Source organism: Ascaphus truei (assembly GCF_040206685.1).
Source record: "Ascaphus truei isolate aAscTru1 chromosome 20 unlocalized genomic scaffold, aAscTru1.hap1 SUPER_20_unloc_2, whole genome shotgun sequence".
In the NCBI taxonomy this organism is placed as follows: Eukaryota; Metazoa; Chordata; class Amphibia; order Anura; family Ascaphidae; genus Ascaphus; species Ascaphus truei.
The window spans coordinates 551878-579127 of NW_027453858.1; the positions used below are offsets into that span (position 1 = coordinate 551878).

Consider the following 27250-nt stretch of genomic DNA (forward strand, 5'->3'; position numbering starts at 1 on the left):
TTATAGTGCGGCGACGTCAGGCTGCGGTTATAGTGATGGCGATGTCAGGCTGCGGTTATAGTGCGGCGACGTCAGGCTGCGGTTATAGTGCCGGCGACGTCAGGCTGCGGTTATAGTGCCGGCGACGTCAGGCTGCGGTTATAGTGACGGCGACGTCAGGCTGCGGTTATAGTGCCGGCGACGTCAGGCCGCGCTTATAGTGCCGGCGACGTCAGGCTGCGCTTATAGTGATGGCGATGTCAGGCTGCGGTTATAGTGACGGCGACGTCAGGCTGCGGTTATAGTGACGGCGACGTCAGGCTGCGGTTATAGTGCCGGCGATGTCAGGCTGCGGTTATAGTGCCAGCGACGTCAGGCTGCGGTTATAGTGACGGCGACGTCAGGCTGCGGTTATAGTGACGGCGACGTCAGGCTGCGGTTATAGTGCCGGCGACGTCAGGCTGCGCTTATAGTGCCGGCGACGTCAGGCTGCGGTTATAGTGACGGCGACGTCAGGCTGCGGTTATAGTGACGGCGACGTCAGGCTGCGGTTATAGTGCCGGCGATGTCAGGCTGCGGTTATAGTGACGGCGATGTCAGGCTGCGGTTATAGTGCCGGCGACGTCACGCTGCGGGTATAGTGCCGGCGACGTCAGGCTGCGGTTATAGTGATGGCGACGTCAGGCTGCGGTTATAGTGCCGGTGACGTCAGGCTGCGGTTATAGTGCCGGCGACGTCTGGCTGCGGTTATAGTGCCGGCGACGTCAGGCTGCGGTTATAGTGATGGCGACGTCAGGCTGCGGTTATAGTGCCGGTGACGTCAGGCTGCGGTTATAGTGCCGGTGACGTCAGGCTGCGGTCGCTGGAAAAATCAAATTGAGATGACTTCCAGCGATCGCGACCAATCCCGCGCTCCGTCGCACCGCGCTTACTATAAGCGCACGCGACGGCGGCAATGCATTTGTTTTGACGCGCCGTCGCCGGCGCTATAAGCGCAGCCTAAATCCTCCGACAAAGTTCCATCGCTGTCCACTAGGGGACGCTCTGTGGACACAATCCAGTATACATTTTGTAACAAGTGTAAACATGAGCCTCAACAGAGCACGGGTATTGCACGAGTATTGCACGAGTATTGCACGGGTATTGCACGGGTATTGCACGGGTATTGCACGGGTATTGCACGAGTATTGCACGGGTATTGCACGAGTATTGCACGAGTATTGCACTGGTATTGCACGGGTATTGCACGAGTATTGCACGAGTATTGCACGGGTATTGCACGAGTATTGCACGAGTATTGCACTGGTATTGCACGGGTATTGCACGAGTATTGCACGAGTATTGCACGGGTATTGCACGGGTATTGCACGAGTATTGCACTGGTATTGCACGAGTATTGCACGAGTATTGCACGGGTATTGCACGGGTATTGCACGAGTATTGCACTGTTCCTAAGTGTGGAACTGGTGCACGGTATATCCAGCCACACCATAGCGATATACAGCAGTATTCAGCAGTGAAAGGCACGAGCTTTATTTAGGTATAAATCCGGAATATAATGGAGACCGTTACCCGATTACACGTGGTCACCGGACCCCTGGTGTGACCCCAATATATGGGACGTAGGGGATATCGCTCGCACAATGTGGTATACCCGCAGGAGTCTGTTCACTAAAGGTCCTGCAGTGTGCAGCAGGGAGAGGGTTAAGTTGGGGTTCCCCTCTCTGACCTTTAACCTTTCTCTCCCCCCCCCCCCCGCGCAGGGTTTGTGATGCAGCAGAACAGCGGCTGCAGTTTTGGGGGGCAGCCGGGGGGGAACGTGACGTTCTTCTACGCGCTGACCTTTAACCACCAGCTGGTGGTGGCGTACGACCGGACGGAGGAGATGTTTGTCCCGTGCGGTCACTGCATCGCCCAGATGTACAAAGTGGCGGCAAACATCAGCAGCCAGCTCAACGCCATCCCGGGGATCGTCCAGCGCATGCGGGAGAGCGGGAGGAAGTGCGCGGGGGAGGCGCAGGAGTACTGGGGGGGCACCGTGGGGAGGAGAGGTGAGAGGGGGAGGCGCAGGAGTACTGGGGGGGCACCGTGGGGAGGAGAGGTGAGAGGGGGAGGTGCAGGAGTACTGGGGGGCACCGTGGGGAGGAGAGGTGAGAGGGGGAGGTGCAGGAGTACTGGGGGGCACCGTGGGGAGGAGAGGTGAAAGGGGGAGGTGCAGGAGTACTGGGGGGGCACCGTGGGGAGGAGAGGTGAGAGGGGGAGGCGCAGGAGTACTGGGGGGGCACCGAGGGGAGGAGAGGTGAGAGGGGGAGGCGCAGGAGTACTGGGGGGGCACCGTGGGGAGGAGAGGTGAGAGGGGGAGGCGCAGGAGTACTGGGGGGCACCGTGGGGAGGAGAGGTGAGAGGGGGAGGCGCAGGAGTACTGGGGGGCACCATGGGGAGGAGAGGTGAGAGGGGGAGGCGCAGGAGTACTGGGGGGCACCGTGGGGAGGAAAGGTGAGAGGGGGAGGTGCAGGAGTACTGGGGGGCACCGTGGGGAGGAGAGGTGAGAGGGGGAGGCGCAGGAGTACTGGGGGGGCACCGTGGGGAGGAGAGGTGAGAGGGGGAGGCGCAGGAGTACTGGGGGGCACCGTGGGGAGGAGAGGTGAGAGGGGGAGGTGCAGGAGTACTGGGGGGGCACCGTGGGGAGGAAAGGTGAGAGGGGGAGGTGCAGGAGTACTGGGGGGGCACCGTGGGGAGGAGAGGTGAGAGGGGGAGGCGCAGGAGTACTGGGGGGGCACCGTGGGGAGGAGAGGTGAGAGGGGGAGGTGCAGGAGTACTGGGGGGGGCACCGTGGGGAGGAGAGGTGAGAGGCGGAGGTGCAGGAGTACTGGGGGGGCACCGTGGGGAGGAGAGGTGAGAGGGGGAGGCGCAGGAGTACTGGGGGGCACCATGGGGAGGAAAGGTGAGAGGGGGAGGCGCAGGAGTACTGGGGGGGCACCGTGGGGAGGAGAGGTGAGAGGGGGAGGCGCAGGAGTACTGGGGGGCACCGTGGGGAGGAGAGGTGAGAGGGGGAGGTGCAGGAGTACTGGGGGGGCACCGTGGGGAGGAGAGGTGAGAGGGGGAGGCGCAGGAGTACTGGGGGGGGGCACCGTGGGGAGGAGAGGTGAGAGGCGGAGGTGCAGGAGTACTGGGGGGGCACCATGGGGAGGAGAGGTGAGAGGGGGAGGCGCAGGAGTACTGGGGGGGCACCGTGGGGAGGAGAGGTGAGAGGGGGAGGCGCAGGAGTACTGGGGGGCACCGTGGGGAGGAGAGGTGAGAGGGGGAGGTGCAGGAGTACTGGGGGGGGCACCGTGGGGAGGAGAGGTGAGAGGGGGAGGCGCAGGAGTACTGGGGGGCACCGTGGGGAGGAGAGGTGAGAGGGGGAGGTGCAGGAGTACTGGGGGGGGCACCGTGGGGAGGAGAGGTGAGAGGGGGAGGTGCAGGAGTACTGGGGGGGCACCGTGGGGAGGAGAGGTGAGAGGGGGAGGTGCAGGAGTACTGGGGGGGCACCATGGGGAGGAGAGGTGAGAGGGGGAGGCGCAGGAGTACTAGGGGGGCACCATGGGGAGGAGAGGTGAGAGGGGGAGGCGCAGGAGTACTGGGGGGGCACCGTGGGGAGGAAGTGCGCGGGGGAGGCGCAGGAGTACTGGGGGGGGCACCGTGGGGAGGAGAGGTGAGAGGGGGAGGTGCAGGAGTACTGGGGGGCACCGTGGGGAGGAGAGGTGAGAGGGGGAGGCGCAGGAGTACTGGGGGGCACCGTGGGGAGGAGAGGTGAGAGGGGGAGGCGCAGGAGTACTGGGGAGGCACCGTGGGGAGGAGAGGTGAGAGGGGGAGGCGCAGGAGTACTGGGGGGGCACCGTGGGGAGGAGAGGTGAGAGGGGGAGGCGCAGGAGTACTGGGGGGGCACCGTGGGGAGGAGAGGTGAGAGGGGGAGGCGCAGGAGTACTGGGGGGGCACCGTGGGGAGGAGAGGTGAGAGGGGGAGGCGCAGGAGTACTGGGGGGGCACCGTGGGGAGGAGAGGTGAGAGGGGGAGGCGCAGGAGTACTGGAGGGGCACCATGGGGAGGAGAGGTGAGAGGGGGAGGTGCAGGAGTACTGGGGGGGCACCGTGGGGAGGAGAGGTGAGAGGGGGAGGCGCAGGAGTACTGGAGGGGCACCATGGGGAGGAGAGGTGAGAGGGGGAGGTGCAGGAGTACTGGAGGGGCACCATGGGGAGGAGAGGTGAGAGGGGGAGGTGCAGGAGTACTGGGGGGGCACCGTGGGGAGGAGAGGTGAGAGGGGGAGGCGCAGGAGTACTGGGGGGGGCACCGTGGGGAGGAGAGGTGAGAGGGGGAGGTGCAGGAGTACTGGGGGGGCACCGTGGGGAGGAGAGGTGAGAGGGGGAGGCGCAGGAGTACTGGGGGGGCACCATGGGGAGGAGAGGTGAGAGGGGGAGGCGCAGGAGTACTGGGGGGGGCACCGTGGGGAGGAAAGGTGAGAGGGGGAGGCGCAGGAGTACTGGGGGGGCACCGTGGGGAGGAGAGGTGAGAGGGGGAGGCGCAGGAGTACTGGGGGGGCACCGTGGGGAGGAGAGGTGAGAGGAGGAGGCGCAGGAGTACTGGGGGGCACCATGGGGAGGAGAGGTGAGAGGGGGAGGTGCAGGAGTACTGGGGGGGCACCGTGGGGAGGAGAGGTGAGAGGGGGAGGCGCAGGAGTACTGGGGGGGGCACCGTGGGGAGGAGAGGTGAGAGGGGGAGGCGCAGGAGTACTGGGGGGCACCGTGGGGAGGAAAGGTGAGAGGGGGAGGCGCAGGAGTACTGGGGGGCACCATGGGGAGGAGAGGTGAGAGGGGGAGGTGCAGGAGTACTGGGGGGGCACCGTGGGGAGGAGAGGTGAGAGGGGGAGGCGCAGGAGTACTGGGGGGGGGCACCGTGGGGAGGAGAGGTGAGAGGGGGAGGCGCAGGAGTACTGGGGGGGCACCGTGGGGAGGAGAGGTGAGAGGGGGAGGCGCAGGAGTACTGGGGGGGCACCATGGGGAGGAGAGGTGAGAGGGGGAGGCGCAGGAGTACTGGGGGGGCACCGTGGGGAGGAGAGGTGAGAGGGGGAGGTGCAGGAGTACTGGGGGGCACCGTGGGCAGGAGAGGTGAGAGGGGGAGGCGCAGGAGTACTGGGGGGGCACCGTGGGGAGGAGAGGTGAGAGGGGGAGGCGCAGGAGTACTGGAGGGGCACCATGGGGAGGAGAGGTGAGAGGCGGAGGTGCAGGAGTACTGGGGGGGCACCGTGGGGAGGAGAGGTGAGAGGGGGAGGTGCAGGAGTACTGGGGGGGCACCGTGGGGAGGAGAGGTGAGAGGGGGAGGCGCAGGAGTACTGGGGGGCACCGTGGGGAGGAGAGGTGAGAGGGGGAGGCGCAGGAGTACTGGGAGGGCACTGTGGGGAGGAGAGGTGAGAGGGGGAGGCGCAGGAGTACAGGGGGGGCACCGTGGGGAGGAGAGGTGAGAGGGGGAGGCGCAGGAGTACAGGGGGGGCACCGTGGGGAGGAGAGGTGAGAGGGGGAGGCGCAGGAGTACTGGGGGGGCACCGTGGGGAGGAGAGGTGAGAGGCGGAGGTGCAGGAGTACTGGGGGGCACCGTGGGGAGGAGAGGTGAGAGGCGGAGGTGCAGGAGTACTGGGGGGGCACCGTGGGGAGGAGAGGTGAGAGGGGGAGGCGCAGGAGTACTGGGGGGGGGCACCGTGGGGAGGAAAGGTGAGAGGGGGAGGTGCAGGAGTACTGGGGGGGCACCGTGGGGAGGAGAGGTGAGAGGGGGAGGTGCAGGAGTACTGGGGGGCACCGTGGGGAGGAGAGGTGAGAGGGGGAGGCGCAGGAGTACTGGGGGGGCACCGTGGGGAGGAGAGGTGAGAGGGGGAGGCGCAGGAGTACTGGGGGGGCACTGTGGGGAGGAGAGGTGAGAGGGGGAGGCGCAGGAGTACTGGGGGGGCACCGTGGGGAGGAGAGGTGAGAGGGGGAGGCGCAGGAGTACTGGGGGGGCACCGTGGGGAGGAGAGGTGAGAGGGGGAGGTGCAGGAGTGCTGGGGGGGTACCGTGGGGAGGAGAGGTGAGAGGGGGAGGTGCAGGAGTACTGGGGGGGGCACCGTGGGGAGGAAAGGTGAGAGGGGGAGGTGCAGGAGTACTGGGGGGGCACCGTGGGGAGGAGAGGTGAGAGGGGGAGGCGCAGGAGTACTGGAGGGGCACCGTGGGGAGGAGAGGTGAGAAGGGGAGGCGCAGGAGTACTGGGGGGGCACCGTGGGGAGGAAAGGTGAGAGGGGGAGGTGCAGGAGTACTGGGGGGGGCACAGTGGGGAGGAGAGGTGAGAGGGGGAGGCGCAGGAGTACTGGGGGGGGCACAGTGGGGAGGAGAGGTGAGAGGGGGAGGCGCAGGAGTACTGGGGGGGCACCGTGGGGAGGAGAGGGGGAGGTGCAGGAGTACTGGGGGGCACCGTGGGGAGGAGAGGTGAGAGGGGGAGGTGCAGGAGTACTGGGGGGCACCGTGGGGAGGAGAGGTGAGAGGGTGTGGTGCAGGAGTACTGGGGGGGCACCGTGGGGAGGAGAGGGGGAGGTGCAGGAGTACTGGGGGGGCACCGTGGGGAGGAGAGGTGAGAGGGGGAGGCGCAGGAGTACTGGGGGGGGGCACCATGGGGAGGAAAGGTGAGAGGGGGAGGCGCAGGAGTACTGGGGGGCACCGTGGGGAGGAGAGGTGAGAGGGGGAGGTGCAGGAGTACTGGGGGGCACCGTGGGGAGGAGAGCTGAGAGGGGGAGGTGCAGGAGTACTGGGGGGGCACCGTGGGGAGGAGAGGTGAGAGGGGGAGGCGCAGGAGTACTGGGGGGGCACCGTGGGGAGGAGAGGTGAGAGGGGGAGGTGCAGGAGTACTGGGGGGGCACCGTGGGGAGGAGAGGTGAGAGGGGGAGGTGCAGGAGTACTGGGGAGGGCACCGTGGGGAGGAAAGGTGAGAGGGGGAGGCGCAGGAGTACTGGGGGGGGCACCATGGGGAGGAGAGGTGAGAGGGGGAGGTGCAGGAGTACTGGGGGGGCACCGTGGGGAGGAGAGGTGAGAGGGGGAGGTGCAGGAGTACTGGGGGGGGCACCGTGGGGAGGAGAGGTGAGAGGGGGAAGGTGCAGGAGTACTGGGGGGCACCGTGGGGAGGAGAGGTGAGAGGGGGAGGTGCAGGAGTACTGGGGGGGGCACCGTGGGGAGGAGAGGTGAGAGGGGGAAGGTGCAGGAGTACTGGGGGGCACCGTGGGGAGAGGTGAGAGGGGGAGGGGTGCAGGAGTACTGGGGGGGGCACCGTGGGGAGGAGAGGTGAGAGGAGGGGAGTCATCGGGGGCCGGATGGGGGGGGTAGGGGAGGGGGGAATCGCGTGGAGAGGGAGAGGGGAGGGGTTCTAGTTGACTTGCTCCTGTTGTCGGATAGGTATGTGCAGGAGTACTGGGGGGCACCGTGGGAGAGGTGAGAGGGGGAGGGGTGCAGGAGTACTGGGGGGGGCACCGTGGGGAGGAGAGGTGAGAGGGGGAAGGTGCAGGAGTACTGGGGGGCACCGTGGGGAGAGGTGAGAGGGGGAGGTGCAGGAGTACTGGGGGGCACCGTGGGGAGAGGTGAGAGGGGGAGGGGTGCAGGAGTACTGGGGGGGCACCGTGGGGAGGAGAGGTGAGAGGGGGAGGTGCAGGAGTACTGGGGGGCACCGTGGGGAGAGGTGAGAGGGGGAGGCGCAGGAGTACTGGGGGGCACCGTGGGGAGAGGTGAGAGGGGGAGGGGTGCAGGAGTACTGGGGGGGCACCGTGGGGAGGAGAGGTGAGAGGGGGAGGTGCAGGAGTACTGGGGGGCACCGTGGGGAGAGGTGAGAGGGGGAGGTGCAGGAGTACTGGGGGGGCACCGTGGGGAGAGGTGAGAGGGGGAGGTGCAGGAGTACTGGGGGGGCACCGTGGGGAGGAGAGGTGAGAGGGGGAGACGAGAGAGAGGGGGGAAGTGCAGGATTACTGGGGGGGCACTGTGGGGAGGAGAGGTGAGAGGGGGAGGTGCAGGAGTACTGGGGGGCACCGTGGGGAGAGGTGAGAGGGGGAGGTGCAGGAGTACTGGGGGGCACCGTGGGGAGAGGTGAGAGGGGGAGGTGCAGGAGTACTGGGGGGGCACCGTGGGGAGAGGTGAGAGGGGGAGGCGCAGGAGTACTGGGGGGGCACCGTGGGGAGGAGAGGTGAGAGGGGGAGGTGCAGGAGTACTGGGGGGGCACCGTGGGGAGGAGAGGTGAGAGGGGGAGGTGCAGGAGTACTGGGGGGGCACCGTGGGGAGAGGTGAGAGGGGGAGGTGCAGGAGTACTGGGGGGGCACCGTGGGGAGAGGTGAGAGGGGGAGGTGCAGGAGTACTGGGGGGGCACCGTGGGGAGAGGTGAGAGGGGGAGGTGCAGGAGTACTGGGGGGGCACCGTGGGGAGGAGAGGTGAGAGGGGGAGACGAGAGAGAGGGGGGAAGTGCAGGATTACTGGGGGGGCACTGTGGGGAGGAGAGGTGAGAGGGGGACCTCTCAGGCCTTTGTTTTAACACATTTTTCCTCACCCAAATTCTCTCTCCTCTCTCCCCCTCTCCTTCTGTTCCTCTCCCTCTCCCCCCTCTCCCCCTCTCCCCTCCTCTCTTATTCTGCAGTGCCCCCCTCCATGAGGGTGTACCTCTCGGAGCGCAGACAGGAGAATGACCGCCCCCTGCTGGTGTGCCACGTGTGGGGCTTCTACCCTCGGGACATCGTGGTATCCTGGGTGAAGAATGAGAAGATCCAGGAGGCCACGAACTCCAGCGCTGCCCTCCCTGCTGGAGACTGGACCTACCGGGTCGTGACCCTGCTGGACGTGACGGACGCGCGTTCTGAGGACCTGTACGAGTGCGTTGTGCGACACTCCAGCCAAGAGTCCCTGATGCGGCAGGAATGGAGTGAGTGTGAGCAGGGCCACTCACTGACCCCATATACTATCCCAATAACCAGAGCGCTGACCCCATATAATATCCCAATAACCAGAGCGCTGACCCCATATAATATCCCAATAACCAGGGCGCTGACCCCTTATACTATCCCAATAACCAGGGCGCTGACCCCATATAATATCCCAATAACCAGGGCGCTGACCCCATATACTATCCCAATAACCAGGGCGCTGACCCCATATAATATCCCAATAACCAGAGCGCTGACCCCATATACTATCCCAATAACCAGGGCGCTGACCCCATATAATATCCCAATAACCAAGGGGCTGACCCCATATAATATCCCAATAACCAGGGCGCTGACCCCATATAATATGCCAATAACCAGGGGGCTGACCCCATATAATATCCCAAAAACCAGGGGGCTGACCCCATATAATATCCCAATAACCAGAGCGCTGACCCCATATAATATCCCAATAACCAGGGGGCTGACCCCATATAATATCCCAATAACCAGGGTGCTGACCCCATATAATATCCCAATAACCAGAGTGCTGACCCCATATAATATCCCAATAACCAGAGCGCTGACCCCATATAATATCCCAATAACCAGAGCGCTGACCCCATATAATATCCCAATAACCAGAGCGCTGACCCTATATAATATCCCAATAACCAGGGCACTGACCCCATATAATATCCCAATAACCAGGGGGCTGACCCCATATAATATCCCAATAACCAGAGCGCTGACCCCATATAATATCCCAATAACCAGAGTGCTGACCCCATATAATATCCCAATAACCAGAGCGCTGACCCCATATAATATCCCAATAACCAGAGCGCTGACCCCATATAATATCCCAATAACCAGAGCGCTGACCCCATATAATATCCCAATAACCAGGGCACTGACCCCATATAATATCCCAATAACCAGGGGGCTGACCCCATATAATATCCCAATAACCAGAGCGCTGACCCCATATAATATCCCAATAACCAGAGCGCTGACCCCATATAATATCCCAATAACCAGAGCGCTGACCCCATATAATATCCCAATAACCAGGGGGCTGACCCCATATAATATCCCAATAACCAGGGGGCTGACCCCATATAATATCCCAATAACCAGAGCGCTGACCCCATATAATATCCCAATAACCAGAGTGCTGACCCCATATAATATCCCAATAACCAGAGCGCTGACCCCATATAATATCCCAATAACCAGAGCGCTGACCCCATATAATATCCCAATAACCAGAGCGCTGACCCCATATAATATCCCAATAACCAGGGCACTGACCCCATATAATATCCCAATAACCAGGGGGCTGACCCCATATAATATCCCAATAACCAGAGCGCTGACCCCATATAATATCCCAATAACCAGAGCGCTGACCCCATATAATATCCCAATAACCAGAGCGCTGACCCCATATAATATCCCAATAACCAGGGGGCTGACCCCATATAATATCCCAATAACCAGGGGGCTGACCCCATATACTATCCCAATAACCAGGGCGCTGACCCCATGTACTATCCCAATAACCAGGGCGCTGACCCCATATACTATCCCAATAACCAGGGCACTGACCCCATATACTATCCCAATAACCAGGGCGCTGACCCCATATACTATCCCAATAACCAGGGCGCTGACCCCATATAATATCCCAATAACCAGGGGGCTGACCCCATATACTATCCCAATAACCAGGGCGCTGACCCCATATAATATCCCAATAACCAGAGCGCTGACCCCATATAATATCCCAATAACCAGAGCGCTGACCCCATATAATATCCCAATAACCAGGGGGCTGACCCCATATAATATCCCAATAACCAGGGGGCTGACCCCATATACTATCCCAATAACCAGGGCGCTGACCCCATATACTATCCCAATAACCAGGGCGCTGACCCCATATACTATCCCAATAACCAGGGCACTGACCCCATATACTATCCCAATAACCAGGGCGCTGACCCCATATACTATCCCAATAACCAGGGCGCTGACCCCTTATAATATCCCAATAACCAGAGCGCTGACCCCATATAATATCCCAATAACGAGGGCGCTGACCCCATATACTATCCCAATAACCAGGGCACTGACCCCTTATAATATCCCAATAACCAGAGCGCTGACCCCATATAATATCCCAATAACCAGGGCACTGACCCCATATAATATCCCAATAACCAGGGCGCTGACCCCATATACTATCCCAATAACCAGGGCACTGACCCCTTATAATATCCCAATAACCAGAGCGCTGACCCCATATAATATCCCAATAACCAGGGCACTGACCCCATATAATATCCCAATAACCAGAGCGCTGACCACATATACTATCCCAATAACACGACCGCTGACCCCATATAATATCCCAATAACCAGGGCGCTGACCCCATATACTATCCCAATAACCAGGGCACTGACCCCTTATAATATCCCAATAACCAGAGCGCTGACCCCATATAATATCCCAATAACCAGGGCACTGACCCCATATAATATCCCAATAACCAGGGCGCTGACCCCATATACTATCCCAATAACCAGGGCACTGACCCCTTATAATATCCCAATAACCAGAGCGTTGACCCCATATAATATCCCAATAACCAGGGCACTGACCCCATATAATATCCCAATAACCAGAGCGCTGACTCCATATAATATCCCAATAACCAGAGCGCTGACCCCATATAATATCCCAATAACCAGAGCGCTGACCCCATATAATATCCCAATAACCAGAGCGCTGACCCCATATAATATCCCAATAACCAGAGCGCTGACCCCATATAATATCCCAATAACCAGGGGACTGACCCCATATAATATCCCAATAACCAGGGCGCTGACCCCATATAATATCCCAATAACCAGAGCGCTGACCCCATATAATATCCCAATAACCAGAGCGCTGACCCCATATAATATCCCAATAACCAGAGCGCTGACCCCATATAATATCCCAATAACCAGAGCGCTGACCCCATATAATATCCCAATAACCAGGGCGCTGACCCCATATAATATCCCAATAACCAGGGCGCTGACCCCATATAATATCCCAATAACCAGGGCGCTGACCCCATATAATATCCCAATAACCAGTGCGCTGACCCCATATAATATCCCAATAACCAGGGCGCTGACCCCATATAATATCCCAATAACCAGGGCGCTGACCCCATATAATATCCCAATAACCAGAGCGCTGACCCCATATAATATCCCAATAACCAGGGGACTGACCCCATATAATATCCCAATAACCAGGGCGCTGACCCCATATAATATCCCAATAACCAGAGCGCTGACCCCATATAATATCCCAATAACCAGAGCGCTGACACCATATAATATCCCAATAACCAGAGCGCTGACCCCATATAATATCCCAATAACCAGCGGGCTGACCCCATATAATATCCCAATAACCAGGGCGCTGACCCCATATAATATCCCAATAACCAGGGGGCTGACCCCATATAATATCCCAATAACCAGAGCGCTGACCCCATATAATATCCCAATAACCAGGGCGCTGACCCCATATAATATCCCAATAACCAGAGCGCTGACCCCATATAATATCCCAATAACCAGAGCGCTGACCCCATATAATATCCCAATAACCAGGGCGCTGACCCCATATAATATCCCAATAACCAGGGCGCTGACCCCATATAATATCCCAATAACCAGGGCGCTGACCCCATATAATATCCCAATAACCAGGGTGCTGACCCCATATAATATCCCAATAACCAGGGCGCTGACCCCATATAATATCCCAATAACCAGGGCGCTGACCCCATATAATATCCCAATAACCAGAGCGCTGACCCCATATAATATCCCAATAACCAGGGGACTGACCCCATATAATATCCCAATAACCAGGGGGCTGACCCCATATAATATCCCAATAACCAGAGCGCTGACCCCATAAAATATCCCAATAACCAGAGCGCTGACCCCATATAATATCCCAATAACCAGGGCGCTGACCCCATATAATATCCCAATAACCAGAGCGCTGACCCCATATAATATCCCAATAACCAGGGGGCTGACCCCATATAATATCCCAATAACCAGGGGGCTGACCCCATATACTATCCCAATAACCAGGGCGCTGACCCCATATACTATCCCAATAACCAGGGCGCTGACCCCATATACTATCCCAATAACCAGGGCACTGACCCCATATACTATCCCAATAACCAGGGCGCTGACCCCATATACTATCCCAATAACCAGGGCGCTGACCCCTTATAATATCCCAATAACCAGAGCGCTGACCCCATATAATATCCCAATAACCAGGGCGCTGACCCCATATACTATCCCAATAACCAGGGCACTGACCCCTTATAATATCCCAATAACCAGAGCGCTGACCCCATATAATATCCCAATAACCAGGGCACTGACCCCATATAATATCCCAATAACCAGGGCGCTGACCCCATATACTATCCCAATAACCAGGGCACTGACCCCTTATAATATCCCAATAACCAGAGCACTGACCCCATATAATATCCCAATAACCAGGGCACTGACCCCATATAATATCCCAATAACCAGAGCGCTGACCCCATATACTATCCCAATAACACGACCGCTGACCCCATATAATATCCCAATAACCAGGGCGCTGACCCCATATACTATCCCAATAACCAGGGCACTGACCCCTTATAATATCCCAATAACCAGAGCGCTGACCCCATATAATATCCCAATAACCAGGGCACTGACCCCATATAATATCCCAATAACCAGGGCGCTGACCCCATATACTATCCCAATAACCAGGGCACTGACCCCTTATAATATCCCAATAACCAGAGCGCTGACCCCATATAATATCCCAATAACCAGGGCACTGACCCCATATAATATCCCAATAACCAGAGCGCTGACCCCATATAATATCCCAATAACCAGAGCGCTGACCCCATATAATATCCCAATAACCAGAGCGCTGACCCCATATAATATCCCAATAACCAGAGCGCTGACCCCATATAATATCCCAATAACCAGGGGACTGACCCCATATAATATCCCAATAACCAGGGCGCTGACCCCATATAATATCCCAATAACCAGAGCGCTGACCCCATATAATATCCCAATAACCAGAGCGCTGACACCATATAATATCCCAATAACCAGAGCGCTGACCCCATATAATATCCCAATAACCAGTGGGCTGACCCCATATAATATCCCAATAACCAGGGCGCTGACCCCATATAATATCCCAATAACCAGGGGGCTGACCCCATATAATATCCCAATAACCAGAGCGCTGACCCCATATAATATCCCAATAACCAGAGCGCTGACCCCATATAATATCCCAATAACCAGAGCGCTGACCCCATATAATATCCCAATAACCAGGGCGCAGACCCCATATAATATCCCAATAACCAGGGCGCTGACCCCATATAATATCCCAATAACCAGGGCGCTGACCCCATATAATATCCCAATAACCAGGGCGCTGACCCCATATAATATCCCAATAACCAGGGCGCTGACCCCATATAATATCCCAATAACCAGGGCGCTGACCCCATATAATATCCCAATAACCAGAGCGCTGACCCCATATAATATCCCAATAACCAGGGGACTGACCCCATATAATATCCCAATAACCAGGGCGCTGACCCCATATAATATCCCAATAACCAGAGCGCTGACCCCATATAATATCCCAATAACCAGAGCGCTGACACCATATAATATCCCAATAACCAGAGCGCTGACCCCATATAATATCCCAATAACCAGCGGGCTGACCCCATATAATATCCCAATAACCAGGGCGCTGACCCCATATAATATCCCAATAACCAGGGGGCTGACCCCATATAATATCCCAATAACCAGAGCGCTGACCCCATATAATATCCCAATAACCAGGGCGCTGACCCCATATAATATCCCAATAACCAGAGCGCTGACCCCATATAATATCCCAATAACCAGAGCGCTGACCCCATATAATATCCCAATAACCAGGGCGCTGACCCCATATAATATCCCAATAACCAGGGCGCTGACCCCATATAATATCCCAATAACCAGGGCGCTGACCCCATATAATATCCCAATAACCAGGGCGCTGACCCCATATAATATCCCAATAACCAGGGCGCTGACCCCATATAATATCCCAATAACCAGGGCGCTGACCCCATATAATATCCCAATAACCAGAGCACTGACCCCATATAATATCCCAATAACCAGGGCACTGACCCCATATAATATCCCAATAACCAGAGCGCTGACCCCATATAATATCCCATTAACCAGGGGACTGACCCCATATAATATCCCAATAACCAGGGCGCTGACCCCATATAATATCCCAATAACCAGAGCGCTGACCCCATATAATATCCCAATAACCAGAGCGCTGACACCATATAATATCCCAATAACCAGAGCGCTGACCCCATATAATATCCCAATAACCAGCGGGCTGACCCCATATAATATCCCAATAACCAGGGCGCTGACCCCATATAATATCCCAATAACCAGGGGGCTGACCCCATATAATATCCCAATAACCAGAGCGCTGACCCCATATAATATCCCAATAACCAGAGCGCGGACCCCATATAATATCCCAATAACCAGAGCGCTGACCCCATATAATATCCCAATAACCAGAGCGCTGACCCCATATAATATCCCAATAACCAGGGGGCTGACCCCATATAATATCCCAATAACCAGAGCGCTGACCCCATATAATATCCCAATAACCAGGGGACTGACCCCATATAATTTCCCAATAACCAGGGGGCTGACCCCATATAATATCCCAATAACCAGAGCGCTGACCCCATATAATATCCCAATAACCAGAGCGCTGACCCCATATAATATCCCAATAACCAGGGCGCTGACCCCATATAATATCCCAATAACCAGAGCGCTGACCCCATATAATATCCCAATAACCAGAGCGCTGACCCCATATAATATCCCAATAACCAGGGCGCTGACCCCATATAATATCCCAATAACCAGGGCGCTGACCCCATATAATATCCCAATAACCAGGGCGCTGACCCCATATAATATCCCAATAACCAGGGCGCTGACCCCATATAATATCCCAATAACCAGGGCGCTGACCCCATATAATATCCCAATAACCAGGGCGCTGACCCCATATAATATCCCAATAACCAGAGCACTGACCCCATATAATATCCCAATAACCAGGGCGCTGACCCCATATAATATCCCAATAACCAGGGCGCTGACCCCATATAATATCCCAATAACCAGAGCGCTGACCCCATATAATATCCCAATAACCAGAGCGCTGACCCATATAATATCCCAATAACCAGAGCGCTGACCCCAAATAATATCCCAATAACCAGAGCGCTGACCCATATAATATCCCAATAACCAGAGCGCTGACCCCAAATAATATCCCAATAACCAGAGCGCTGACCCCATATACTATCCCAATAACCAGAGCGCTGACCCCATATACTATCCCAATAACCAGAGCGCTGACCCCATATAATATCCCAATAACCAGAGCGCTGACCCCATATAATATCGCAATAACCAGGGCGCTGACCCCATATAATATCCCAATAACCAGAGCGCTGACCCCATATAATATCCCAATAACCAGGGCGCTGACCCCATATAATATCCCAATAACCAGGGCGCTGACCCCATATAATATCCCAATAACCAGGGCGCTGACCCCATATAATATCCCAATAACCAGGGCGCTGACCCCATATAATATCCCAATAACCAGGGCGCTGACCCCATATAATATCCCAATAACCAGAGCGCTGACCCCATATAATATCCCAATAACCAGAGCGCTGACCCCATATAATATCCCAATAACCAAAGCGCTGACCCCATATAATATCCAAATAACCAGAGCGCTGACCCCATATAATATCCCAATAACCAGAGCGCTGACCCCATATAATATCCCAATAACCAGGGCGCTGACCCCATATAATATCCCAATAACCAGAGCGCTGACCCCATATAATATCCCAATAACCAGGGCACTGACCCCATATAATATCCCAATAACCAGAGCGCTGACCCCATATAATATCCCAATAACCAGGGGACTGACCCCATATAATATCCCAATAACCAGGGCGCTGACCCCATATAATATCCCAATAACCAGAGCGCTGACCCCATATAATATCCCAATAACCAGAGCGCTGACCCCATATAATATCCCAATAACCAGCGGGCTGACCCCATATAATATCCCAATAACCAGGGCGCTGACCCCATATAATATCCCAATAACCAGGGGGCTGACCCCATATAATATCCCAATAACCAGGGGGCTGACCCCATATAATATCCCAATAACCAGAGCGCTGACCCCATATAATATCCCAATAACCAGAGCGCTGACCCCATATAATATCCCAATAACCAGGGCGCTGACCCCATATAATATCCCAATAACCAGAGCGCTGACCCCATATAATATCCCAATAACCAGAGCGCTGACCCCATATAATATCCCAATAACCAGGGCGCTGACCCCATATAATATCCCAATAACCAGGGCGCTGACCCCATATAATATCCCAATAACCAGGGCGCTGACCCCATATAATATCCCAATAACCAGGGCGCTGACCCCATATAATATCCCAATAACCAGGGCGCTGACCCCATATAATATCCCAATAACCAGGGCGCTGACCCCATATAATATCCCAATAACCAGAGCGCTGACCCCATATAATATCCCAATAACCAGGGCGCTGACCCCATATAATATCCCAATAACCAGGGCGCTGACCCCATATAATATCCCAATAACCAGAGCGCTGACCCCATATAATATCCCAATAACCAGAGCGCTGACCCATATAATATCCCAATAACCAGAGCGCTGACCCCAAATAATATCCCAATAACCAGAGCGCTGACCCATATAATATCCAAATAACCAGAGCGCTGACCCCAAATAATATCCCAATAACCAGAGCGCTGACCCCATATACTATCCCAATAACCAGAGCGCTGACCCCATATACTATCCCAATAACCAGAGCGCTGACCCCATATAATATCCCAATAACCAGAGCGCTGACCCCATATAATATCCCAATAACCAGGGCGCTGACCCCATATAATATCCCAATAACCAGAGCGCTGACCCCATATAATATCCCAATAACCAGGGCGCTGACCCCATATAATATCCAAATAACCAGGGCGCTGACCCCATATAATATCCCAATAACCAGGGCGCTGACCCCATATAATATCCCAATAACCAGGGCGCTGACCCCATATAATATCCCAATAACCAGGGCGCTGACCCCATATAATATCCCAATAACCAGAGCGCTGACCCCATATTATATCCCAATAACCAGAGCGCTGACCCCATATAATATCCCAATAACCAAAGCGCTGACCCCATATAATATCCAAATAACCAGAGCGCTGACCCCATATAATATCCCAATAACCAGAGCGCTGACCCCATATAATATCCCAATAACCAGGGCGCTGACCCCATATAATATCCCAATAACCAGAGCGCTGACCCCATATAATATCCCAATAACCAGGGCACTGACCCCATATAATATCCCAATAACCAGAGCGCTGACCCCATATAATATCCCAATAACCAGGGGACTGACCCCATATAATATCCCAATAACCAGGGCGCTGACCCCATATAATATCCCAATAACCAGAGCGCTGACCCCATATAATATCCCAATAACCAGAGCGCTGACACCATATAATATCCCAATAACCAGAGCGCTGACCCCATATAATATCCCAATAACCAGCGGGCTGACCCCATATAATATCCCAATAACCAGGGCGCTGACCCCATATAATATCCCAATAACCAGGGGGCTGACCCCATATAATATCCCAATAACCAGGGGGCTGACCCCATATAATATCCCAATAACCAGAGCGCTGACCCCATATAATATCCCAATAACCAGAGCGCTGACCCCATATAATATCCCAATAACCAGGGCGCTGACCCCATATAATATCCCAATAACCAGAGCGCTGACCCCATATAATATCCCAATAACCAGAGCGCTGACCCCATATAATATCCCAATAACCAGGGCGCTGACCCCATATAATATCCCAATAACCAGGGCGCTGACCCCATATAATATCCCAATAACCAGGGCGCTGACCCCATATAATATCCCAATAACCAGGGCGCTGACCCCATATAATATCCCAATAACCAGGGCGCTGACCCCATATAATATCCCAATAACCAGGGCGCTGACCCCATATAATATCCCAATAACCAGAGCGCTGACCCCATATAATATCCCAATAACCAGGGCGCTGACCCCATATAATATCCCAATAACCAGGGCGCTGACCCCATATAATATCCCAATAACCAGAGCGCTGACCCCATATAATATCCCAATAACCAGAGCGCTGACCCATATAATATCCCAATAACCAGAGCGCTGACCCCAAATAATATCCCAATAACCAGAGCGCTGACCCATATAATATCCCAATAACCAGAGCGCTGACCCCAAATAATATCCCAATAACCAGAGCGCTGACCCCATATACTATCCCAATAACCAGAGCGCTGACCCCATATAATATCCCAATAACCAGGGCTCTGACCCCATATAATATCCCAATAACCAGAGCGCTGACCCCTTATAATATCCCAATAACCAGAGCTCTGACCCCATATAATATCCCAATAACCAGAGCGCTGACCCCATATAATATCCCAATTACCAGGGCGCTGACCCCATATAATATCCCAATAACCAGAGCGCTGACCCATATAATATCCCAATAACCAGAGCGCTGACCCCAAATAATATCCCAATAACCAGAGCGCTGACCCCATATAATATCCCAATAACCAGAGCGCTGACCCCATATAATATCCCAATAACCAGAGCGCTGACCCCATATAATATCCCAATAACCAGAGCGCTGACCCCATATAATATCCCAATAACCAGACCGCTGACCCCATATAATATCCCAATAATCAGGGGACTGACCCCATATAATATCCCAATAACCAGGGCGCTGACCCCATATAATATCCCAATAACCAGAGCGCTGACCCCATATAATATCCCAATAACCAGAGCGCTGACCCCATATAATATCCCAATAACCAGAGCGCTGACCCCATATAATATCCCAATAACCAGCGGGCTGACCCTATATAATATCCCAATAACCAGGGCACTGACCCATATAATATCCCAATAACCAGGGCACTGACCCCATATAATATCCCAATAACCAGAGCGCTGACCCCATATAATATCCCAATAACCAGGGCTCTGACCCCATATAATATCCCAATAACCAGAGCGCTGACCCCTTATAATATCCCAATAACCAGAGCTCTGACCCCATATAATATCCCAATAACCAGAGCGCTGACCCCATATAATATCCCAATAACCAGGGCTCTGACCCCATATAATATCCCAATAACCAGAGCGCTGACCCCTTATAATATCCCAATAACCAGAGCTCTGACCCCATATAATATCCCAATAACCAGAGCGCTGACCCCATATAATATCCCAATTACCAGGGCGCTGACCCCATATAATATCCCAATAACCAGAGCGCTGACCCATATAATATCCCAATAACCAGAGCGCTGACCCCAAATAATATCCCAATAACCAGAGCGCTGACCCCATATAATATCCCAATAACCAGAGCGCTGACCCCATATAATATCCCAATAACCAGAGCGCTGACCCCATATAATATCCCAATAACCAGAGCGCTGACCCCATATAATATCCCAATAACCAGACCGCTGACCCCATATAATATCCCAATAATCAGGGGACTGACCCCATATAATATCCCAATAACCAGGGCGCTGACCCCATATAATATCCCAATAACCAGAGCGCTGACCCCATATAATATCCCAATAACCAGAGCGCTGACCCCATATAATATCCCAATAACCAGAGCGCTGACCCCATATAATATCCCAATAACCAGCGGGCTGACCCTATATAATATCCCAATAACCAGGGCACTGACCCCATATAATATCCCAATAACCAGGGCACTGACCCCATATAATATCCCAATAACCAGAGCGCTGACCCCATATAATATCCCAATAACCAGGGCACTGACCCCATATAATATCCCAATAACCAGAGCGCTGACCCCATATAATATCCCATTAACCAGGGGACTGACCCCATATAATATCCCAATAACCAGGGCGCTGACCCCATATAATATCCCAATAACCAGAGCGCTGACCCCATATAATATCCCAATAACCAGAGCGCTGACACCATATAATATCCCAATAACCAGAGCGCTGACCCCATATAATATCCCAATAACCAGCGGGCTGACCCCATATAATATCCCAATAACCAGGGCGCTGACCCCATATAATATCCCAATAACCAGGGGGCTGACCCCATATAATATCCCAATAACCAGAGCGCTGACCCCATATAATATCCCAATAACCAGAGCGCGGACCCCATATAATATCCCAATAACCAGAGCGCTGACCCCATATAATATCCCAATAACCAGAGCGCTGACCCCATATAATATCCCAATAACCAGGGGGCTGACCCCATATAATATCCCAATAACCAGAGCGCTGACCCCATATAATATCCCAATAACCAGGGGACTGACCCCATATAATTTCCCAATAACCAGGGGGCTGACCCCATATAATATCCCAATAACCAGAGCGCTGACCCCATATAATATCCCAATAACCAGAGCGCTGACCCCATATAATATCCCAATAACCAGGGCGCTGACCCCATATAATATCCCAATAACCAGAGCGCTGACCCCATATAATATCCCAATAACCAGAGCGCTGACCCCATATAATATCCCAATAACCAGGGCGCTGACCCCATATAATATCCCAATAACCAGGGCGCTGACCCCATATAATATCCCAATAACCAGGGCGCTGACCCCATATAATATCCCAATAACCAGGGCGCTGACCCCATATAATATCCCAATAACCAGGGCGCTGACCCCATATAATATCCCAATAACCAGGGCGCTGACCCCATATAATATCCCAATAACCAGAGCACTGACCCCATATAATATCCCAATAACCAGGGCGCTGACCCCATATAATATCCCAATAACCAGGGCGCTGACCCCATATAATATCCCAATAACCAGAGCGCTGACCCCATATAATATCCCAATAACCAGAGCGCTGACCCATATAATATCCCAATAACCAGAGCGCTGACCCCAAATAATATCCCAATAACCAGAGCGCTGACCCATATAATATCCCAATAACCAGAGCGCTGACCCCAAATAATATCCCAATAACCAGAGCGCTGACCCCATATACTATCCCAATAACCAGAGCGCTGACCCCATATACTATCCCAATAACCAGAGCGCTGACCCCATATAATATCCCAATAACCAGAGCGCTGACCCCATATAATATCGCAATAACCAGGGCGCTGACCCCATATAATATCCCAATAACCAGAGCGCTGACCCCATATAATATCCCAATAACCAGGGCGCTGACCCCATATAATATCCCAATAACCAGGGCGCTGACCCCATATAATATCCCAATAACCAGGGCGCTGACCCCATATAATATCCCAATAACCAGGGCGCTGACCCCATATAATATCCCAATAACCAGGGCGCTGACCCCATATAATATCCCAATAACCAGAGCGCTGACCCCATATAATATCCCAATAACCAGAGCGCTGACCCCATATAATATCCCAATAACCAAAGCGCTGACCCCATATAATATCCAAATAACCAGAGCGCTGACCCCATATAATATCCCAATAACCAGAGCGCTGACCCCATATAATATCCCAATAACCAGGGCGCTGACCCCATATAATATCCCAATAACCAGAGCGCTGACCCCATATAATATCCCAATAACCAGGGCACTGACCCCATATAATATCCCAATAACCAGAGCGCTGACCCCATATAATATCCCAATAACCAGGGGACTGACCCCATATAATATCCCAATAACCAGGGCGCTGACCCCATATAATATCCCAATAACCAGAGCGCTGACCCCATATAATATCCCAATAACCAGAGCGCTGACCCCATATAATATCCCAATAACCAGCGGGCTGACCCCATATAATATCCCAATAACCAGGGCGCTGACCCCATATAATATCCCAATAACCAGGGGGCTGACCCCATATAATATCCCAATAACCAGGGGGCTGACCCCATATAATATCCCAATAACCAGAGCGCTGACCCCATATAATATCCCAATAACCAGAGCGCTGACCCCATATAATATCCCAATAACCAGGGCGCTGACCCCATATAATATCCCAATAACCAGAGCGCTGACCCCATATAATATCCCAATAACCAGAGCGCTGACCCCATATAATATCCCAATAACCAGGGCGCTGACCCCATATAATATCCCAATAACCAGGGCGCTGACCCCATATAATATCCCAATAACCAGGGCGCTGACCCCATATAATATCCCAATAACCAGGGCGCTGACCCCATATAATATCCCAATAACCAGGGCGCTGACCCCATATAATATCCCAATAACCAGGGCGCTGACCCCATATAATATCCCAATAACCAGAGCGCTGACCCCATATAATATCCCAATAACCAGGGCGCTGACCCCATATAATATCCCAATAACCAGGGCGCTGACCCCATATAATATCCCAATAACCAGAGCGCTGACCCCATATAATATCCCAATAACCAGAGCGCTGACCCATATAATATCCCAATAACCAGAGCGCTGACCCCAAATAATATCCCAATAACCAGAGCGCTGACCCATATAATATCCCAATAACCAGAGCGCTGACCCCAAATAATATCCCAATAACCAGAGCGCTGACCCCATATACTATCCCAATAACCAGAGCGCTGACCCCATATACTATCCCAATAACCAGAGCGCTGACCCCATATAATATCCCAATAACCAGAGCGCTGACCCCATATAATATCCCAATAACCAGGGCGCTGACCCCATATAATATCCCAATAACCAGAGCGCTGACCCCATATAATATCCCAATAACCAGGGCGCTGACCCCATATAATATCCAAATAACCAGGGCGCTGACCCCATATAATATCCCAATAACCAGGGCGCTGACCCCATATAATATCCCAATAACCAGGGCGCTGACCCCATATAATATCCCAATAACCAGGGCGCTGACCCCATATAATATCCCAATAACCAGAGCGCTGACCCCATATTATATCCCAATAACCAGAGCGCTGACCCCATATAATATCCCAATAACCAAAGCGCTGACCCCATATAATATCCAAATAACCAGAGCGCTGACCCCATATAATATCCCAATAACCAGAGCGCTGACCCCATATAATATCCCAATAACCAGGGCGCTGACCCCATATAATATCCCAATAACCAGAGCGCTGACCCCATATAATATCCCAATAACCAGGGCACTGACCCCATATAATATCCCAATAACCAGAGCGCTGACCCCATATAATATCCCAATAACCAGGGGACTGACCCCATATAATATCCCAATAACCAGGGCGCTGACCCCATATAATATCCCAATAACCAGAGCGCTGACCCCATATAATATCCCAATAACCAGAGCGCTGACACCATATAATATCCCAATAACCAGAGCGCTGACCCCATATAATATCCCAATAACCAGCGGGCTGACCCCATATAATATCCCAATAACCAGGGCGCTGACCCCATATAATATCCCAATAACCAGGGGGCTGACCCCATATAATATCCCAATAACCAGGGGGCTGACCCCATATAATATCCCAATAACCAGAGCGCTGACCCCATATAATATCCCAATAACCAGAGCGCTGACCCCATATAATATCCCAATAACCAGGGCGCTGACCCCATATAATATCCCAATAACCAGAGCGCTGACCCCATATAATATCCCAATAACCAGAGCGCTGACCCCATATAATATCCCAATAACCAGGGCGCTGACCCCATATAATATCCCAATAACCAGGGCGCTGACCCCATATAATATCCCAATAACCAGGGCGCTGACCCCATATAATATCCCAATAACCAGGGCGCTGACCCCATATAATATCCCAATAACCAGGGCGCTGACCCCATATAATATCCCAATAACCAGGGCGCTGACCCCATATAATATCCCAATAACCAGAGCGCTGACCCCATATAATATCCCAATAACCAGGGCGCTGACCCCATATAATATCCCAATAACCAGGGCGCTGACCCCATATAATATCCCAATAACCAGAGCGCTGACCCCATATAATATCCCAATAACCAGAGCGCTGACCCATATAATATCCCAATAACCAGAGCGCTGACCCCAAATAATATCCCAATAACCAGAGCGCTGACCCATATAATATCCCAATAACCAGAGCGCTGACCCCAAATAATATCCCAATAACCAGAGCGCTGACCCCATATACTATCCCAATAACCAGAGCGCTGACCCCATATAATATCCCAATAACCAGGGCTCTGACCCCATATAATATCCCAATAACCAGAGCGCTGACCCCTTATAATATCCCAATAACCAGAGCTCTGACCCCATATAATATCCCAATAACCAGAGCGCTGACCCCATATAATATCCCAATTACCAGGGCGCTGACCCCATATAATATCCCAATAACCAGAGCGCTGACCCATATAATATCCCAATAACCAGAGCGCTGACCCCAAATAATATCCCAATAACCAGAGCGCTGACCCCATATAATATCCCAATAACCAGAGCGCTGACCCCATATAATATCCCAATAACCAGAGCGCTGACCCCATATAATATCCCAATAACCAGAGCGCTGACCCCATATAATATCCCAATAACCAGACCGCTGACCCCATATAATATCCCAATAATCAGGGGACTGACCCCATATAATATCCCAATAACCAGGGCGCTGACCCCATATAATATCCCAATAACCAGAGCGCTGACCCCATATAATATCCCAATAACCAGAGCGCTGACCCCATATAATATCCCAATAACCAGAGCGCTGACCCCATATAATATCCCAATAACCAGCGGGCTGACCCTATATAATATCCCAATAACCAGGGCACTGACCCCATATAATATCCCAATAACCAGGGGGCTGACCCCATATAATATCCCAATAACCAGAGCGCTGACCCCATATAATATCCCAATAACCAGAGCGCTGACCCCATATAATATCCCAATAACCAGAGCGCTGACCCCATATAATATCCCAATAACCAGAGCGCTGACCCCATATAATATCCCAATAACCAGGGGGCTGACCCCATATAATATCCCAATAACCAGAGCGCTGACCCCATATAATATCCCAATAACCAGGGGACTGACCCCATATAATATCCCAATAACCAGGGGGCTGACCCCATATAATATCCCAATAACCAGAGCGCTGACCCCATATAATATCCCAATAACCAGAGCGCTGACCCCATATAATATCCCAATAACCAGGGCGCTGACCCCATATAATATCCCAATAACCAGAGCGCTGACCCCATATAATATCCCAATAACCAGAGCGCTGACCCCATATAATATCCCAATAACCAGGGCGCTGACCCCATATAATATCCCAATAACCAGGGCACTGACCCCATATAATATCCCAATAACCAGGGCGCTGACCCCATATAATATCCCAATTACCAGAGCACTGACCCCATATAATATCCCAATAACCAGGGCGCTGACCCCATATAATATCCCAATAACCAGAGCGCTGACCCCATATAATATCCCAATAACCAGGGGACTGACCCCATATAATATCCCAATAACCAGGGCGCTGACCCCATATAATATCCTAATAACCAAAGCGCTGACCCCATATAATATCCCAATAACCAGAGCGCTGACCCCATATAATAGCCCAATAACCAGAGCGCTGACCCCATATAATATCCCAATAACCAGCGGGCTGACCCCATATAATATCCCAATAACCAGGGCGCTAACCCCATATAATATCCCAATAACCAGGGGGCTGACCCCATATAATATCCCAATAACCAGGGGGCTGACCCCATATAATATCCCAATAACCAGAGCGCTGACCCCATATAATATCCCAATAACCAGAGCGCTGACCCCATATAATATCCCAATAACCAGAGCGC

The 27250-nt window shown here is 53.2% G+C and overlaps 1 protein-coding gene across 1 annotated transcript in view; it reads left to right on the plus strand.

Annotated features, from left to right (window-relative positions):
• Positions 1 to 27250, plus strand: part of LOC142474716 (class II histocompatibility antigen, M beta 1 chain) — a 63195-nt gene that overhangs the window by 14376 nt on the left and 21569 nt on the right. Inside the window, exons 2-3 of the mRNA XM_075580901.1 lie at positions 1743 to 2030; positions 8646 to 8927. Of these exons, the coding sequence (XP_075437016.1) occupies positions 1743 to 2030; positions 8646 to 8927 (570 nt within the window). The remainder of the gene's footprint in view (positions 1 to 1742; positions 2031 to 8645; positions 8928 to 27250) is intronic.